Source organism: Chiroxiphia lanceolata, chromosome 13 (assembly GCF_009829145.1).
Source record: "Chiroxiphia lanceolata isolate bChiLan1 chromosome 13, bChiLan1.pri, whole genome shotgun sequence".
NCBI lineage: Eukaryota > Metazoa > Chordata > Aves > Passeriformes > Pipridae > Chiroxiphia > Chiroxiphia lanceolata.
In genome coordinates, this window is record NC_045649.1 from 3,017,931 (window position 1) to 3,036,460 (window position 18,530).

The following is an 18,530-nucleotide window of genomic DNA, read 5'->3' on the forward strand; positions in this document are numbered from 1 at the left end:
GGCCACCTGTCCTCCTTTCCACCTCCTGAAAGCTTCTTTTTTAGCTCTGAGTTTGCTCAGCAGCTCCTTATCCATCCACGGAGGCCTCCTGGCATTTTCCCCCGATTTTCTCCTTGTTGGGATGCATCGCTCCCGAGCTTGGAGGGGGTGATCCTTGAGAATTCTGCCAGCGTTCTGCACAAGCGGCACGACACGACCGCACCTCAGCCGGGCGGCGGGAGGCGCAGAAGCCTCACGGGAGCCCCGCTCCCTCCGGGTCTGTGCCCGTGGCACCCGGGAAACAACTCCTAGGACACGCTAAGAGTGCCTGGGAAGGACCGAGGCCGCCCCAGGCTCCGATTCCGCGGAGGAGCGGTCGACGAAGCGCCGCGACCCCGCCCGGCCGCGGCCCGGCCCCCGCCCCTCAGGGCGGTTCCGCAAGATGGCGGCGCCCATTCAGCACGCCGCCTCCTCATTGGCAGCGCTCGAAGTGCTCCCCCAAGAAGCCGCGTTGCGAGTGGACGTCGCTGCACCGTCGCTATGGCAACCGCCCCGCCCTCGCTTCCTATTGGCCAAGCAGCGCGCGCAACCCGGGCAACCGCCCGGCGCGGCGCGGGGTTGTTGTGAAGGGCCGGTTGTAGGCGGGGGGGGTCCCGGTGCCGGTCCCGGTGCGGTGCCGCCGGGCCCCGCCGCCACCAGCGTTCAGGCGATCCTCCGCGACGGCCCGAGGAGCGCTCCCGTCCCGTGATGTTCATTAGCGGTGAGGCCTCACCCTCCGCCGCGCCGCCGCTCGGGAGGGTCTCGCCGTGACCGCGTTTGTGTGTGCCCGCAGGGCGGCCGGGGCAGCCCCGGTGCACGGCCCGGCCGTAGGACGCGCCAGCGGAGCGGAGCCTCACCGGGAGGAGGAGGGCGCTGCAGCCGTGCCCGCCCCAGGGGCGCCGCTCTGAGCCATGGCCGTGGCCGTCACCACGAAGACGGCGTGGAAGCTGCGTGAGTGCGGGGCGGGGGGTGGTAGGAGCCAGCTCATCCCTGCCCTGGGTGTGGGATGAACGTTACCGACTGGAATTTTTAACTCCTGGAAGCCCCGTTTGAAAACATAGCGGCACGGGAAATAGCGCAGCCTTGTCGCCAAAGGGTCACTCACGGCCTGTATCTTTTTCTGGTTGCTGCTAGCCCAAATGCCCGGCTGGCCCCGCGTGACTCCGGTGTGGTACAAGAACAACGGAGGCAGTGAGGGATGGGGCACCTGTCTCGGGGCAGCCCTGGATATACAGACAGACTGGGGGACAAGAGGCTGGAGAACAGCCCTGCAGAAAGGGACCTGAGGGTCCTGGTCGATGGCAAGTTGGATATGAGCCACCAGTGTGCCCTGGTAGCCCCAAGGGTTGGATATGAGCCACCAGTGTGTCCTGGGACGCGTCAGGCCCAGCATCACCAGCAGGTCAAGGGAGGGGATTGTCCTGCTCTGCTCTGTGCTGGTGCAGCCTCACCTCGAGTCCTGGGAGCAGATTTGGGCACCACAGTATAAGAAGGCTATAAAGCTTTTAGGGAGCATCCAAAGATGGTGAAGGGTCTAAAGGGGAAGCCATACGAGGAGTGGCTGAGGTCTCTTGGCTTGTTCAGCCTGGAGAAGAGGAGGCTGAGGGCAGAGCTCACTGTGGGCTGCAGCTTCTTCATGAGGGGCAGCAGAGGGGCAGCTCCGATCTCTGCTCTCTGTGACAGGACCCCAGGGAACGGCTGGAGCTGTGCCAGAGGAGGTTTAGGTTGGATATTAGGAAAAGGTTCTTCACTCAGAGGGTGGTCGGGCACTGAACAGGCTCCCCAGGGAAGTCACAGCACCAGCCCTGACAGAGCTCGAGGAGCGTTTGGGCAACGCTCTTGGGCACATGGTGGGATTTCTGTCCTGTGCAGGGCCAGGAGTTGGACTCAATGATCCTTGTGAGCACCTTCTAGCTTAGAGTATTCTGTGATTCAATGGAAAGCTCCCTTCAGAGGTGAGGTTGTGGCAGGGAATCCCCTCAGTGTCAGAGAGGAAGCCCCAGACTTAGCCCATTTGGGGTTGTCCTTCATTGCTGCTCACTGGTTACAGAAGGTTCACTGAGCTCTTCGCTGCAGGAGGAACGAGTTTGCAGGGCCTGTGTGTCCCTCTTGAATTTGCTTTGCAAGAGACAGTAAGAATCTGCTGCTTTTATGTCCATTCTTCCTCTGAAGGAGCAGTAGACAGTTGCTGACTACCAATTTCTGTCTGCTTCGCTGGTCACTGGTGAGTTATTTCATGGGAGCTTTCGAGGAACGCTTAGAAGCAATGGAATGTGGTCATTTGCTGTAGATCTTTGATGTGCTATAGAAATTGGCCAGCAGAAATACAGTATCCTTGACTGGTAACACATGAAGGAGTCTGAGATGGCTGACTTAGCAATTTTGTATCTTTTTGAGGAGAAAGCCAGTTTACTATGTTATCTTCCCATGCCTGAAACTCCAGTCATAGGAAAAGCTGGAAGTCGATCTATCTTCGTTCCCGAAGTGGGCAGGAGTTCTTGATCTTCATTTTTGCCAGACTCTGCCCCATCTTAGCATCCTCCTTAGAGCAAGAAGCATTCTGAGTGTTAGGAATGTTTCAGCAATGCTAATTAGGAGTTCAGTGTTACTGGGCTGGTGGGCGACGACAAGAAATGAAATAAAATAATTTGTGGGTTTAAGGAGATTTATGGGGAAGCGGATTAACCTCTCTGGCCAAGGTAGACTCCTGATTATCACCTGGCTTTTGTGAACAAAGGGTTGGATGCTTCCCCAAAGCTTATAAAGTTACAATATAATATTAAGAATGAAATCAAGAGGAAGGAAAAAGTAGATCTGCTGACACACTCATTTCAGCAGCAATACTCTGCAACTGTCCTTTCAGTTTTAACTAGTGAGTTGTCTATTAATGCTAATTGTACTGTTGGTTACCTTCTAGTCCATGTTTTAAGAACACTTTGTTTTACCATTGTCATGTGGAAATTTGATCTTTCAACATAATACAAGCATATTTTCAGATTTACCCTTCACATATAATTTATGGTCTGGTTACCTTTGTAATTTGAAAGGTGTTTCCCCAGCCCAGGTGAAAGTTAGGCCATTTTGCTTTCAAAAAAGCACTCTGAGAGTCTGAGATCAAAGTACCTGTAATTATTATTGCAGCTGTCTGATATCCTTTTGGATTAGTGGTGCGTGTAAAATGTTCAAATTGCTCCTCCCATCCAAACAATCTGAATGAAAGCTGAATCGATGCTCCTGAGCCTTTTTACCGACAACTTTCATGACTATTAGGCATACAAATGCATCTGCCAAAAGCCCCTGCCAAGAATTTGAGTGGAGTTAAAAGTCCACCGTGCAAATGAGATGTCTAAGCAAAGGTGCTCATTCAGCTTCTCTTTTGCCCCAAATTGGTTTCTTTATGATGAGGTTTCTGTAGAGTTCTGTTGCTGCAGCGTCAGAGCTTCCCCTTATCCCCCAGTTTTTTAACAGTCATGTAGCATTAATGAGATTTGTTCTTTTCTGCCCTTTTGGATAGACACTCACCCTCCTTTGTCACAGTTTCATGCTCTGCAGTGCTCAGTTTTGCCTGTATTAGTGGATATGTAGCAAAGCCTCTGCCAAAGCTCAGGGAAGGGAGCTCCACCTCTCCCTGCTGCTGAGTCCAACTTTTTTTCTGGGTAGGGTAGCAAACTGTACCACTGCTCATCTGCCAGTTCCTCTCAGGTTAGACTGTCTGCTGCTGCTGCTTTCTAGAACAGGATTAGAGAGCCTTCCACTAGGTGACTCTGGCTGCTGTGCATTATTGCAGGTAAGGGACCTTCTGTGCTCAGGCTGCTTCACTTGAGCAAATCTTTAAAAGCTCCTGAGCTGCTGCAAGTGGGAGAAGATGCTTTTTGTAAGCCATGTGAGCACTGGAGTCATGAAGCTTTGGTCAGCTAATGTCTTAAGTGCAGCAGGCAGAGCTGAGAGAGAATGTTTCAAGCAAGATAATAGTGTGACTTCTTATCTGAACAGTGGGCTGCTGCAGGTTGTCTGTAGAAAACTGTAAAGTTTCTGGAGGAAGAATATTTTTTTAGTGCTTTTGGAGGAATGGGATGAAAATTGCTATACTAGTCTGTAATAACTGTTGGCTTTGTTTTCTGCAGAAGAGATCGTGGCCCACAGCAGCAATGTGTCCTCAGTAGTCCTGGGAAAAGGTTCAGGCCGGATGTTGGCCACTGGAGGAGATGACTGTCGGGTCAACATATGGTCAGTTAGCAAGCCCAACTGCATCATGGTAAGAACAGGCCTGTTGTCAGCTTTTTGAGGTTTGGAGGGTGGGGAATGAGGGGAAAGATTGTTGGGCTGTAGCCTGTGGTTCTGGTGAATAGTTTACCAACACAAAGCTGGGCGACCAGATTCTAGCTGAAGATAAGGACAGAATTGGGTGCCTGGTGAGGCCCCGGCTCCAGAGAGATTTGGGATGGCTGGGTGCTTGAGCTGGGCCAGTGCTTGCTCAGATAATGAATACTGTGCTTTATATGTTACCAGACTACAGATAATTAAAGGAAGAGTTTTGTGTAAGATCAGCTAGTTTTATACTGCAGGCTACAGGGGCCAGTTTTATACCCTGGAGTTTGCAGTCATAGCAGGAGACATCCCCAGCAGGATGCATTCCCACCTGTCCCACAGTCCCTGACTGCCAGCACAAAGGTTGTCACAATAGTTTGCTGTAGGCTGGGGAGGAGGAATGCTGGGCAAGCGTGTTAGCAAGAGTAGGGTTACCCAGCAGTGATCACTTAAGTGTGCCATAAATATATTTAACAGGTGTCTGTCCTGAATTTTTTTTTTTTCTTGAGTGGGTGTTGTGGAAAACCACCTTTAGCACATGTCTCTTGTCATTTGTTTAATTAACAGCACAATAATGTTGTGGTATTGAAGGCATTGCTCTAGCCAGTGCAAACCTTGTGAGGGAGAACTCAGGAAAGTAGGATCAAAAAGGCTAAAAGGAGAATGTCTGCTTTGCTTTTCCATTCTGTGTGTTTTGTCCTCTGAAATTCATCTTTAGTGTTTATGGTTCCTGATGTTTCCATGCTGGGAAAGAAGGAGAAGTAAAATTGCAACTCAGGTTGAGTTTTTGAGCTGTGATTCTCACTAAACAGAGGCAGTTGCCTGTAGAGTATGTAAAAGATTTCAATTGCACATGGAATCCTAAGACAGCCCCAGCAGAACAGGCAGCTTCCAGCTGGCGTTCCCAGCCTCTGTATGTGTGGGAGGCACAGAGCTGGCATAGCTATTTAAAAAGACATATTTGAGGATGGAGTAAAGCAGAGAATATTGCCTGATTGGCAAGCAAAAAGTCTGTAATGGTGGTATTGGTTTTCTGAAGTTAGTTCTAAATATTCTTGTGTTTTACTTAAATACAGGCCTTTTCAAAATGGTGATGTAATTTGTAAGCTTTCAGGTGCTCAAGGATGAAAGGAATACATACATGTGAATTACTGCCTTATGCCTCAAGTCAATACTTCAGTATTGGGACTGTGTTATCACTGTGACACTCATTGCTGGCAGCAACGTGTGGCTCCTTCCTTATGTGAAGGCTCTGAAGTAGCCCTGCTTTTGCTCTTGCTTTGATTTTGTAACCAGTTCATGACACTTACATGACCCATTTAGAGAAAACATGGTGCCATTGTGCTTGCACAGCACAGTTTTTATGATGTAAGAATGTGTCAACCTTGTCTGGGCGTCCACACCTAATGTTTAATTCCCTGTGTCTCTGTTGAGGCATCCTTTCAAAATTAGTCAGTGTGCTCCAGAAAGTGGGATAACGTGGAAGGAGGGTGTGCCATGCTATGTGCAGTGATGGGCTTTAGGGTGCTCTGCCATACTGGTGGCTGCTGAGGAGAAAGGACCAGGTCCCAGCTCATGGCTAGAGAGTTACCCCTCGAGGATGAACAATGCCATGGTTCATACAGGGCTGTGTCAGCAGCTGTTGACTGTGACTAATGGTTCTCTCTGCAGAGCTTGACAGGCCACACAACCCCCATTGAGAGCCTACAGGTCAATCCAAATGAGAAGCTCATTGTTGCAGGGTCCCGGTCAGGGTCCATTCGAGTTTGGGACCTGGAAGCTGCCAAAGGTACGTGTCCATGAGGTTCTGCTTCTGTTAGTGCACACTTTTTGGAGAACCCTTATGCTTAGTATCTCTGCTGACCCAGAAGGTTCCTGACTTAAGAAGAAACAGGAGCCTGGCATTGCTTTCATCTTCATTTGCAGCCCTCTCAGAGGGCTTTTGTGCCATTCTACTGAGACTGTAGAGCTGTGTATTCATGCTTAAGCAGAAATTTGAACATGTACTGGGGATACTGATCTGAGGAACTAGTTTCTATGGTTTTGACCTGAGTGTATTGAAATCTACATTCCAGATCCTTTTCCATGCATGTACTAGGTGTATAGAATTTGTATTCAGAGTCTCAGCTTAAAATAAGCCTTAATAAAAGGATCCAAAACCAGATTGGAAGTTTTAAGTGTATTAAGTTCTGCTTAAGTCCAGAATTCTCCCACTCACTGACCTCTTGTTCTCGTTCTTAGGTTCTAACTTTTCTTTTTAGCTCAAGCAATTTTTCTCCTCTCCTGCTCTTGCATGAAATAGACAAAGACTTAATTTTTAATAAATCGTAAAAGCTATGAACTCATTGAGCTCTGATCCTTTAAAGACCGACTGTTGGGTCATGTTTTATTTATTGCATTTTCCTCAAATCCAAGAGTGAATTTGCAAAGCTGTCATAAATCACTTGAGTGCATTCCAGCAGGAATACCAGAAAATGAGTATTTCTTATAGGTTGCTACTTGTTCACAGAGGGAATGTGCAATGAAAATAGGCTTACACTGGCTGAGCTAAGAAGGCAAACCACAGATGGCGTCAGTAATGAAAAGCACTTTTGTCATTCAGACAGTTAGAATCAGTTCAGTTATGGAATAGTTTGGCATTACCAGTGGAGAGTAGCTGATCTGGCTGAATTTATTAGGAGACCTATGAGCCAGTGTCTGTGCAAATGACCACTCCAGCTCTGACTCAAGAGCTAATTTCTGCCACGGGAATCACCAGATGATGGAGAGGGATTGCCCTTGTTATTATCTGAGCAATTTTTCTTCCTCACAGTTGAGTTCTGCATTCGTCTCTCCTTGCAGAGATATGATCTACCAGTTCTACTGGTCTCTTCTGGTTTCCAGAATTACAAGGGCTGTTACTTGATGACTTCCTGAAACACTGATCGTTTCTTTGTCTCCTGCTTCCTAAGCGACCATTCCTGGTCTTTTGGATGCTTCTTGCAAGGGACAATTGAAGGAGTCCAGGGTGAATATTTGAACCTATGAGATGGTGCCTGGATGGGGTGCAGAGTCCCAGGAAAGGGTCTGTCTAATAGCACTGGAAGGTTAGTGCTGCAGGCAGTCAAATGTCCCTTTCATTTCCTGGCTAAAACTGTTCCTTCCCCAGCCCATTTTACTGCTGTGTATCAAGTGGAAAGATGCCACAGCAGCCTGCCAGCTGCCTCATTTTCAGAATGGAGACCTTTGGAGTTATCTCCAGAGTTTCCATATGTAAGGACAGGACGTTCATTAGGATCACTGAACATGGGCCCTCTGTTCCTGTTTCTTTGCATTGCAAGGGTAAAGTCAAAAGCATTTCCATAAAATAATGTATCTGGAGGAATAAACAATATATAGCATGTCTAATGTATGTTGTAATAGCATGTGATTAATGGTGAGGATAGGATGGCTACACTTCTGAATGCTGTCTGGGGAAAATGAACTACTAAATATTTTCTCCCTATTCCTTCTCCCTACTCTGCCTCTCCTTTTCCCAGTTCTTCGTACCTTACCGGGTCACAAAGCGAATATCTGCAGCCTTCATTTCCATCCTTTTGGAAGCTTTGTGGCATCTGGCTCTTTGGATACGAATATTAAGGTAAAACCCAGCTTCCACTAGAGATTCCCCTCTGTACTTTGTTTTGAACAGTGCCAGAAGTGTTGGTAGATGCTGCACATCGTCATTTCCGTGTGTGGGCAGGTGCGCTTGCGAGTGCTTGTGAAATCCCCGCGTGTGTTTTCGCAGCAGTAGCTCATGAGTGTGACTCTTCTGGTGTGGAATGTGGCTCTGAGTAAGGTGCCAGCCAAGACCTGGTGTCAGCAAGTACAGGTGTCCTGGTTCCTGTGGGTTGTATCAGGCTGGTATTTGACTGTCAGAATTGAGCTGCTGTAGTGTGAAATACTTTAGAAGAGTGATTCTTGCTCAGGGATTTAGGTTAGAAAACATCCCTGAGGCAAAGAGGGGTTCAGCAGCCCCTTCATTCTGCAGTGTGTTAGCTTGGTGACAGGGAGAGCTCTTGTTCTGGCAGGACCCTTGGGCTCCCTACATACTGCTTCAAACATATCATTTGTTTGCTTTTCTTCCCTGCAGCTCTGGGATGTAAGAAGAAAAGGCTGTATCTTCACATTCAAGGTAAAATGCTGCATTATTTTCAGGCAAAGAGGGGAGAAAGCTTTTTGTTGAGGACTTGTGAGCAAACCTTAAAGTGATTATGTACAAATAACTTCCTAGTTTTCCAGCATGAGAATAAGATCTGCATGATTTGTGAAGTGACCTGGCAAAGCTCAGCAGGTCTCTGCGAGCTGTATGGGAATAGGAAATGGATATTATGGAATATCAATGGATATCACATGCTATAGAGTGAATGGCTTCAGTGGGGGATGGAGAGCATCCATGAGGGTTTCTTTTTAAGGTGACTGGTATTACCATGCAAGTCCCCACTGCACCGACATGGTTCTGTTCTCGAGGCCTTTTTCTACCCAGAGAATTTGCTGCATATTAATTCATTTAGAAACCAGAGACTTAGGGTCGCAGCACTTCTGTCTGACCATGTGTAAGTCAGTGTAATTTAAAATTGATTCTTATTAATGAAGCCAGATCTGTATTTACCATACTTAAACAGATGGCAGAAATGTCTAGATGAGAGAGATCACACTCATTTAGTGTGGATGGGTGTAGTGTCTTGAGCATGGTGTTTAGTGTTCTGCAAGCTGTGGACTGTGTAAAACACTTAATTGATTTTGTTTTATTATATTATATAGGATTGAAAGGCAAAAGCCAGAATACTGTTTGTTTTGCTCATTTCAGGGTCACACAGAAGCAGTTCGATGTCTTCGCTTTAGCCCCGATGGGAAGTGGGTGGCCTCTGCTGCTGATGATCACACTGTAAAGGTAATTTATTGTGACACCCTCCTTATGTGCTCGTGGCATGTGGGAATGCTTGGATCTTTTCATCAGGCATTACCAGCACTCACTCATAAATGCCTTTAGTTCATTAGGCAGCTGGCTGAGCCCTGTGGCTTTGCAAGGACCAGTCCGTTTATGGGCATCCTGTCCAGTAGCCCCCAGAAAATTGCTGCATGTGTTGAAATGCACTTACCCAACAGACATGTTGGCACTGTGAGCGTGAAAGTTCAAGTTTTGGTGGTGGTAGGGTTGTGATACCTGAACAGTGGCCTTGGTTCTCTCAGTAAACCTTGCAGAATGAGTTGTCTACAAGCATGTTGCTTCATCACACCGATTTCTGGCTCTGCTCAGTTAATTCAGTAGGGGTGTGTTATCATACACATTGCACGTGATTACCAGCCTGAAAATTGCTGCCAGGGCTGAGCAGAGCAAGAGAAGGAGTTCAGAAAAGTATCAGCTGAAGCAGTGTTGTCTCACTGTTGTCTCACGTGGGCTATGAGGGAATGCAGATGAAGGACTGATTTTATTTTTGGTTTCATGTGAAATGAACTGAGCAGTCATTTCACTGGATTTTTAAGTGGAGACCAGAGCACAGAAAGAAAGAATTGCTAAGGGAGTCAGAGCTTTTGGATTTTTGTGTACTTTTGAGATACAGTTTGTGGGGACAGGTGGAACTGCTGTATTTTATCTCAGTCTCTAAATATAAACCAGAAACTTCTGGGGGACAAATTACATGGAAAATTTAAAAGATAACATCAAAACAACCCAAAAATGCTGCCTTAAATGACTGGGATACTACTTTTTCCCTGATCGTTGCTTTCTTTGACAGACTTGAGTTTGTTCTTGGAGGGAGGAAGGATTAGAAAGTTGCCAGTACGAGGAAATCCTGAGTGTTGGAAATTTCTAACATTAAATCTCTTCAAATGTCCCTCTGTTCTTCCCTCTTTTCAGTTGTGGGATCTGACTGCTGGGAAGTTAATGTTTGAGTTTACAGGACACACCGGCCCAGTAAATGTTGTTGAATTCCATCCCAATGAATACCTTTTGGCTTCTGGCAGCTCTGACAGGTACATAAGGGGAGGGAGAAAGAAGGGAAATGTATGTCTGTTCTCTTTTTGATGCTCTTCCTTGCAGGAACATGGGAAATAGGAATGTCACACAACTCGAGCCAGCAGGGCACCCCATCTGTGCTGGGCAGAACATGAGGATCTTGGCTTCTCATCCAAAATTGATGGCACCTTCTGCCACACTAGGAACCAATGCGTAGCCTCAAGCATCTCACTGATCCAGCTGACATCCTGTGTGAACAGCAGGCAGCCCTGCTTAGTTAACAGAGTGTTTTCTTAGTTCTGGGTCAGCTCTAAATGCCCATCCATGTCTAGAGGCTCTAAACATCTCTGTCTAGATTCACAGATCTTAGCTAGACTCACCTGTGTAGGGTCACCGTTTGTGCACAACACTGGAAGTCATTCTAGCTATTAGTGTTTTGTTAAATCCTGGATCCTACAGTGATTTCTGGAGGGATGAGCAACTTTGTGCTGTTGTGTGTACAGGACTGTTCGGTTCTGGGACTTGGAGAAGTTTCAAGTTGTGAGCTGTATTGAAGAGGAGGCTACTCCTGTCAGGTACATTCAATTCCTACTCAAGTGTGCTAGGCAGTGACTAAAGTGGGGGGGAAGAGAGGATTTCCTCGGAGAGAGGAAACTTACTGGGGAGAAGTTTGGGCTGCTGGAGATGTTGCGCAGGCCCACCAGGTTGCCCAGGTGAACACCAGATCAGAAGGTTCGTTGTTACAGATGGAATGGGAGATGTTCAGTGCAGTCAGGGACCCACAGGGACTGAGCAAGGTAGGAATGCTGTGCCTGATTCTCCACCCACTTTCCTCCCAGGTGTGTGCTCTTCAACCCAGATGGCTGCTGCTTGTACAGTGGCTTCCAGGATTCGCTGCGTGTGTACGGCTGGGAGCCAGAGCGCTGTTTTGATGTGGTCCTGGTGAACTGGGGAAAAGTAGCTGACTTATCTATCAGCAACAACCAGCTGGTAAGCCACTGCTCCTGAGGCTGGGGGAGGCAGCTGGGAGATAAAAGATAAAATCCTCCTGCCTTCTGCAGGCCTTCTGACCTTTAAGCTTGGATCAGACTGTAAGTGGCCAGGGCTTGCAGCGTGCCCAGCCCTTAGACAAAGGTTGTGGGCTTTTGCTTTCAGCAGCCTTAGCTCCACTTTGTCTCTCTTTGGCTTCTGGGGGAAAGAACTGGGGCTTGGTTTGACCAGTATTTAGAAGCTATGCTTGGCAAGTTTTATCCAAGCTTTTCATAAATCGTTGGCAACTTCAAGTTGAAAAAGCCAAAGCACTGAACTGAGCAATCCCCAAGCATGGTTGCTCATGGTCACTCCATCCTTCCTGCCTGTTCTCAAAAAGGCTGGTGTGCACCCTGCTCCCTGGTGAATTACCTTGATCTCTTGCCTCTGCAGATAGGAGTTTCCTTTGCACAAAGCACAGTCTCTTCCTTCGTTGTGGATCTCAGCAGAGTCCCAAAGTCAGATTCTGTTCCTCATGGGCTGATCAGGGACGACCAGCCTCTTGTGCCACCTACCCCCACAGGGTCCTCCCTTCGCCGCATCTATGACAGGCCCTCAACGAGCTGCACCAAGCCACAGAGGTAAGGGAGGCTGCTGGCTTGTTGAACTTTGAGGTTCTAAGGAAATGTACCAGGAACTCAGTGCTCTCTGTCTCTCTGACAGCATGGCTTTCCCTGACATCATCTCTTTTTCCACAGCAGAGTAAAGCACAACTCGGAGAGTGAGAGGCACAGTCCTAGCAGTGAAGATGACCGGGATGAGAAGGAATCAAAGGCTGAGATCAAGAACCAGGAGGATTACAAAGAGATCTTCCAGCCCAAGAATGCGATCTGTCAGTACCAGGGTTTATTGTGCTTTTGAGTTGTGTTTGGATTTGAGCTGAAGACGCTAAACTGGTTCAGTAGATCTGAACTTTGGCTCCCTATAACAGAGACTTTACCTGTGACTGGAGAATTTAGAAACCTTTATTATTCTTTAACTTTAATATTCTTTAATATTCTCTTTGGACACTGAACCCCAGATCATGTTGGTGAATAGCTGGAAGGTGGTACCTTTACTAGGGTGCAGTGATGTCTGGTTAAAGCCTGGCTCAGAATCCAGAGCTCCCTTGTAAACGTATTGCCTTCCTGTCCTGATTAGGGTGTTACGGGAATTTTATTAGCTTAAAATTTTGTTTTGTGTAAGGTCAGCAACCTTCATTAAAGATGAAAGGCAAAAGGTTTTGTTAAAGCAGACATTGATATTTAGGAGATGTTGTGCAATGCCCTTTCTAAGGAATTCATAGCCATTGGTTTTATTTACTTATATAAGTCAATTTAACAGGAGCTGATTTTTTTCTATCATTCGTTGTGACATTCTATCATTTGTTTTCTATCATTTGTTGTGACAGTGCCTTGTCTCATGTTTCACACCTCTAGAGCAGCAATGAACCACAGGGTCAGTTTTGTCCCTCCCATCCATGAAGGCTGAAAGCCTTTGTCTAAACTCAACAATAGTGTCAAGGTCCGAAAGAGATAACTCTGCTTGTTGTATCACTGATTACCCTCATGTGTGGAGTTGTTGGAGATCTCTCAGCTCCAAGGTTGACTTAATCACTAATCTATAGCCTTGGATGCTCCTTCATTTGTTTATTTTTTTAATTTTATTCTGTAGGCCGAACTCCTCCTCGAAATGAGCCCTTTCCAGCCCCTCCTGAGGATGGTGAGTATGGAAATGACCCCTTGGTGGGACTGGGGTTAATGGCCCTCAGGAGAGGGAGAGCTGCATGTCTGCAGAAACGGCTCCTTGTAGTCTAGCTATACAGAACCTTTGCTCTCAGCCCTTGAGAGGAACACTCAGTGTCTGTTTCCCACTCCTTTTCATCTTGGTAGAGCCTGTAGCTGCAAAGGAAGCAGCGAAGCCCAGCCAAGCTGCGGATGTCCAGACCTCGCTGCCAAAGCAGGAGCTTGTATGTACCGTGTGATCTGTGGTGGCTGTTTGTGCTCCCTCTGTGAATGATGTGCGAGTGCTCAAGACTTTATGATTTCTACTCAGGCTGATTTGTTACTGAGGGGCAGTAAAGTGCAGCTTCAGGCTTTGTCCTGACAAGTGTCATCCCTGAGCAGTAGAATCAAGGCCAGGCCTCTGACAGGGGATGGGTCTGTTGTTTTTGTATGCTGTTTGCTCTTGCATTGGTGTTTCTCCTTGCATCTCAAAATTGGGGCACTCTGAAGAGAACCAAGCACCAGGTTTCTGCAAGTGCTTGAATTGAGGCTGTTTTGTTGCCAAAATTGTGAGCAGCTGATGAGCCAGTATCCATTATACTGGCTTCTTTAGAATTCTCTCTTAGCCTTCAGGCTGGCCACAGCCCATTGCCCTAATTTCAGATCATCATAACAGTAACAGCACTTGGCACTTCTACTGGGGCATCACCATGTTCTTTACAAACCTTAATTACATCTTGGTGTGTACCTGAGTGATACTTTATTGCCTCTTAAACTATGCTAGCAAACTGGAGACTGCTTCTGCCTTAGGACCCTGTTGTGAGAGGAAAGTAGGTTAGAAATAAAGGTCATCAGAGTAGGGCCAGACTGTTGCTGCTAGAACTTTCATCCCAATTTCTCCTTCAGCCCGATCCAGTCCAGAGGCCACCGATAGCCTCCTCAACTTCTTCGACCAGAACAGAGCCATCAGTGATTCCTGCAGCCAGGAATGAGCCCATTGGCCTGAAGGCCTCTGACTTTCTACCAGTAAGTGTCTGTGGACAATGGTTTCCAGCCGATGTCTGTGTTGGGTGGCATCAGAAAGGGGGTTCTCTGAGGTGCCCCCATTGTGATTGGCAGCAGGGTGGTGTGAACACAGCAGCATTGAGCCCTGCTCACAAACAACATGTTGCCAAAGCAGAAAGGAAAGGGTGAGACAGTCACTGAACAACTGCACATACTAGGCAGTGATTCGTTTAGAAAACTGGTGTCTGCCATTACATGGACATAATAACTTTACAGGAATCTCTGCCTCTTGCATCTTGGAGGCCTCTTGGTCTCTCTTGGAAAGGGTGTTCCCTTGTCCTAGAAAAGGAGAAAGACCAGAGCATCCTGATGATCCCAGACTAAATGTGGTTCCAGCATGGCATGGGCAGGAATCAAATTGAGAGTCTAATAAATTGTGTAAGATTTATACTTTGTAATAAAATCTGCTGATTCCAGATTAATGTTCCACGTAAAAAATAGGGTTTACATGAACTAAGTTCTTCATCAAAACATACTGGGTTTGGAAACTTACTTTAAATTCACCTTTTTTTGAGAGTTTTTCCAAAGCTTCAAATGTGTTTGTGATTGACATAGTAGAAAAAGCAGAAAAGAAGTAACTGAGGTCAGAACAAATCGGACATTTCCATTCAAAGGCCAGAGAAAGCTCTCACCCTTCTGTGCCATGCTGCTCTGTTATTGGTGTCTGTACTTCCAGGCTGTGAAAAACCAAAGCCAGACCGAGCTTGTGGATGAGGAAGCCATGTCCCAGATCAGGAAGGGCCACGAGACCATGTGTGTGGTGCTCACCAGCCGCCACAAGAACCTGGACACCGTGCGGGCTGTATGGAGCACCAGTGACATCAAGGCAAGGATGTGGAGATACCTGAGGCTCCTGAGGGGAGCAGCTGAGCAGCTCTGTTTGCTTGTCTGGGGCTGATTCTGCCTCACAAAAAACACGGGGTCTCACAGGTCTTGTCCCCAGGGGTGCACCACAGAGTGCCTCTGCATCACATCTGAGGCTGAACAGTCACAAAGAAAGGTGGAGAAAACTTTGCCACTGAGGGAGTTCTCTCCCCGAGCCAACTTCACATTTCCTCTACCTTGTTTTGGAAAAGCAGCACTTGATACTAATTTGCATTAGCCCAACCAGTTTGAGCTTTGCAATAGAAGACTTTTTCTTCTCCTTCTCTCTCAGAACTCTCTGGACTCTGCAGTGGCAATCAACGATCTGTCTGTTGTTGTGGACCTCTTGAATATTGTCAACCAAAAAGCGTGAGTCCTGGGTGAGGGCAGCCCCTGGGATAGCTGAGAACCATCTGGCTGGGAGTCGGGAGTGCTGCCTTGGACCTGCCTCATGTCCAGTGGGCTGTGGCAGCATGAAATGCATGTGCCAGTAGTCACATTTTCAAGCCTGCAGTGCCAGTACCTGCTGGAGTTATTTGGGGCCAAGGAAAATCAAACTCTTGGGGCTTCATAAAGTGATTGTGCTGAGAGTCAATGAAATATGTCAGAACCTGCCACTTTCTCTCACGAGGGGGAGTCAGTGAACTTGCTCAGTGAACTTGAGTGTTGCTGCCTGGGCATTTTGCTATAAAGTGTAGTTTGTGTTGACTCAGTCTCCAGTCTCAGGATGTGTCCTTTTCTTTTCAGGTCTCTCTGGAAGCTGGATTTGTGTACTATAGTCCTGCCGCAGATAGAAAAACTACTCCAAAGTAAATATGAAAGGTGAGGCCCCAAGAACGTGGTGTGCTTGGGGGACAGGGTGTAGATAGTGGTAAGGGAGCTCCACTGGGCATTTCGTACCTGAAAGAAAATCCTGAGAAGTCACAACAGATACAGTATAATGCTGATATGATGCCTGGAAAGTAGCCATGGAGTTGCCAGGTGTGTGTGGGAAAAGATATGGAAAGTATGCATGGGCAGGAAGAGCAGGATAGTGGGATTTGGTGTAGGTGTGTTGGATTGAAGACAGCTCTGGCAGCCAGGAGGGATCACATCAATGCAAAACAAATTGGCTTTGCTCACTGATGGGAGTGAAGCTGTCAGCTTGGGACAAGGGTAATGAAGTCCTGCAACAGCCCCGGAGACTCGTTGTTAGGGGGCAAAAAAATTCAGCCTCTTTCTTAAGGTGAAGTTTCTGCTCTTCCTTCTTCTGGGAGAGAGGCTCCTGCCAGAGTCCCTTGGCAGGACATCTTTGCCCTTCAGCAAAGAGGTCCCACTTGGCAGGGTATGTGCCAGGACCTTTGGAACAGGCTTGCTTTGTCAAAGCCTTGGAACCAAGATGTATTGGCTGTTGCTCTTCTTCCCTGGTTACAGGTGGTGGAGGGGGAGTTGTTTGAGGGCTGTGTGGGGGGAGGACAGGAAGAAATTCAAAGGGGACCCAATGCTCTGTTTTTCAGTTATGTACAGACTGGCTGCACATCCCTGAAACTCATTCTCCAGAGATTCCTGCCACTCATCACAGACATCCTTGCTGCACCACCTTCTGTCGGAGTGGACATCAGCAGAGAGGAAAGGTGAGGCACATACTTCTGCTTGCTCCCTGTTGGAACCAGCTTTTCTCTTGGGTGAGCTTTGTCCTCACCGTGGAGGCTCTGATACTAGACTGGGCATGCCTTCCCTTTGTCTGCAAACACCAAACCCTCCTGCTCTGAGAAAAAGACCAAGAGACTGCTTTTCCCTCTGTCACTGTGCATTGAGTCACACCTAAACAAAGTGTTGGGAGTAAAACCACCCTCTGGCTTCACCCTCTGCTTCACATGAGTTGGCAGCCAGGCCCTGGGTTTCCAGTTCATTCACAGGATAGCTCTGCTTTGAGAATTGGCTTTCAGAAAGCAGCACCTCCTTCCTCCCTGGTCTGTACTGCCAAAGGGGAAAGGGGAGTGAAAGAGCCCTTATGTGAATGCCATTCCCCTGTCTCATCAGGACATGGGCTGAATGCCTGGTGTTTGTCTGCAGAGCTCTGCTCAGATTTCAGCTTCTTCCAGGCCATTTGTGGGGCTTTTCTCTCCTGCTTGAATTGCCTTTCTGGCACTGCAGGAACAGGCACTTCTCTTAGGCAGCTGAGGTTTTATGCTGTGTCTGCTGCTGTTTTTTTGCAGGCTCCACAAATGCAAGCTGTGCTACAAGCAGCTGAAAAACATCAGCAACGTCGTCAAGAACAAGTCTGGGCTCAGTGGCCGCCATGGAAGTGCCTTTCGGGAACTGCTTCTCCTCATGGCTGTCCTGGAGTAACAGCCACCACTTCCTCACGTGCAAATACAGCTGGCCAAGCTTCCCTCTGCTCGTGGTCTGGCTGGATTTCAGGTCTCTCCATGTGTCCATCTTTTCCCCCTGTCCCCCCTCCAGAATGGTAGGGAAGTGGAATCTGGCTGGCTGGTCGCCCACCCAGCCCCGGTGCCTTACGGGCTGGATGGAGGACCTGAGTGGAGAGACGTGTGCTGTGTGAGGGGCCCTGGCGCGTTGAGGGCCCCGCAAAGACCTGTAGGGAAGCCGCTTCATTTCAGCTCTTCATCTCAGCATCAAGCTCTGGGCTGCTCTGTGTGCTGGCCGTTCCGTGGCAGGACGGCTCCGAGCCTGCTGTCGCCCCTCCTTCCCGCCTGTGCTGTCCGTTCTTGTCGCTTGTCCCTGTGGGCTGGGGCTGGCTGGCCCCGCTGTCACTGTGCAGCGTGCTGAGGACTGCAGAGACTGCCCCACAAACGCCTGCTGTGGGGTGGAGTGCCCTTTCCATACAGAAGGAACATCAGCTGCTGTGAGGGATCGGCTCCTTTGGCTTCATCCAACATGGGCAAGGACACCGTGCCACCGTGCTGGTGCAGTCTCAAGGACCTGAACCAAGAGGATGCTGTCTCTTGGCTTCTCAGACATCCCTGCTGGCACCCAGGGATGCAGGAGATTGATATCTTCAGACTGTGCTGCGATCTGAGGTCTTCCTGGACCTGTGAGACTATGTGACTTAAGCAGGACTTGTCGTATGTGTTTGCCTTTGGGGGTGAGGATTTGGGAGGGTGGAGAAAAAGAGGGACATGGACTGATTAATGTCTTTCTACATCCACTGGACCACTCTTAGAGGTTCGTTTTTTGGTTTTTTTCCCCCAATAAATGTCTGTCAGAACCTTTCTGTCCCTCTTTCTTCTTTCCTCTGGGGAAAGAGGTTCCTGTTGGTGCTTCCCTGCTCTTCCCAGCCTGTCTCCCATTTTATACGCTGGAGCCTGTTCTCCAGGAATCTGTAACTTAAATGAATTTTATTAAAATATTTGTAATTTTTTTTTTTTAAGTCGTGTTAAATGCCTGAATCTCTTGAAGTCCTGTTTACCTTGGCACAGCTCCTGACTGGGAGCACCCAGGAAAAGCAGGGCCCTGTTCCCTGCATGTCCCAGGGGAAAGCTGACCATTCTTGCCCTTCCTGCTGGGAGGCTGTGGTGAGCAATGGGAGAGCCAGCACTTGCTGGGTGGCTTGTGGAAATCCC

The 18,530-nt window shown here is 48.1% G+C and overlaps 1 protein-coding gene across 3 annotated transcripts; it reads left to right on the forward strand.

Annotated features, from left to right (window-relative positions):
- Window positions 1–584: 584 nt before the first annotated feature.
- On the forward strand, window positions 585–18,337 carry KATNB1 (katanin regulatory subunit B1). Of its 3 annotated transcripts, XM_032700971.1 has the most exons (20): window positions 585–739; window positions 812–969; window positions 4,143–4,273; window positions 5,998–6,115; window positions 7,845–7,945; window positions 8,438–8,479; window positions 9,155–9,238; window positions 10,205–10,320; window positions 10,807–10,878; window positions 11,143–11,293; window positions 11,726–11,913; window positions 12,031–12,164; window positions 12,986–13,033; window positions 13,204–13,280; window positions 13,942–14,061; window positions 14,777–14,926; window positions 15,257–15,333; window positions 15,712–15,786; window positions 16,461–16,577; window positions 17,163–18,337. In XM_032700971.1, the coding sequence occupies exons 2-20, from the start codon at window positions 930–932 to the stop codon at window positions 17,293–17,295; spliced, it is 1,974 nt and encodes a 657-aa protein (XP_032556862.1). In that variant the 5' UTR covers window positions 585–739; window positions 812–929; the 3' UTR covers window positions 17,296–18,337. The 3 variants fall into 3 exon arrangements, with proteins under 3 accessions (XP_032556862.1, XP_032556863.1, XP_032556861.1); XM_032700972.1 differs by having other exon boundaries at window positions 593–969; window positions 12,034–12,164; XM_032700970.1 differs by having other exon boundaries at window positions 623–969.
- The last annotated feature ends 193 nt before the right edge of the window (window positions 18,338–18,530 follow it).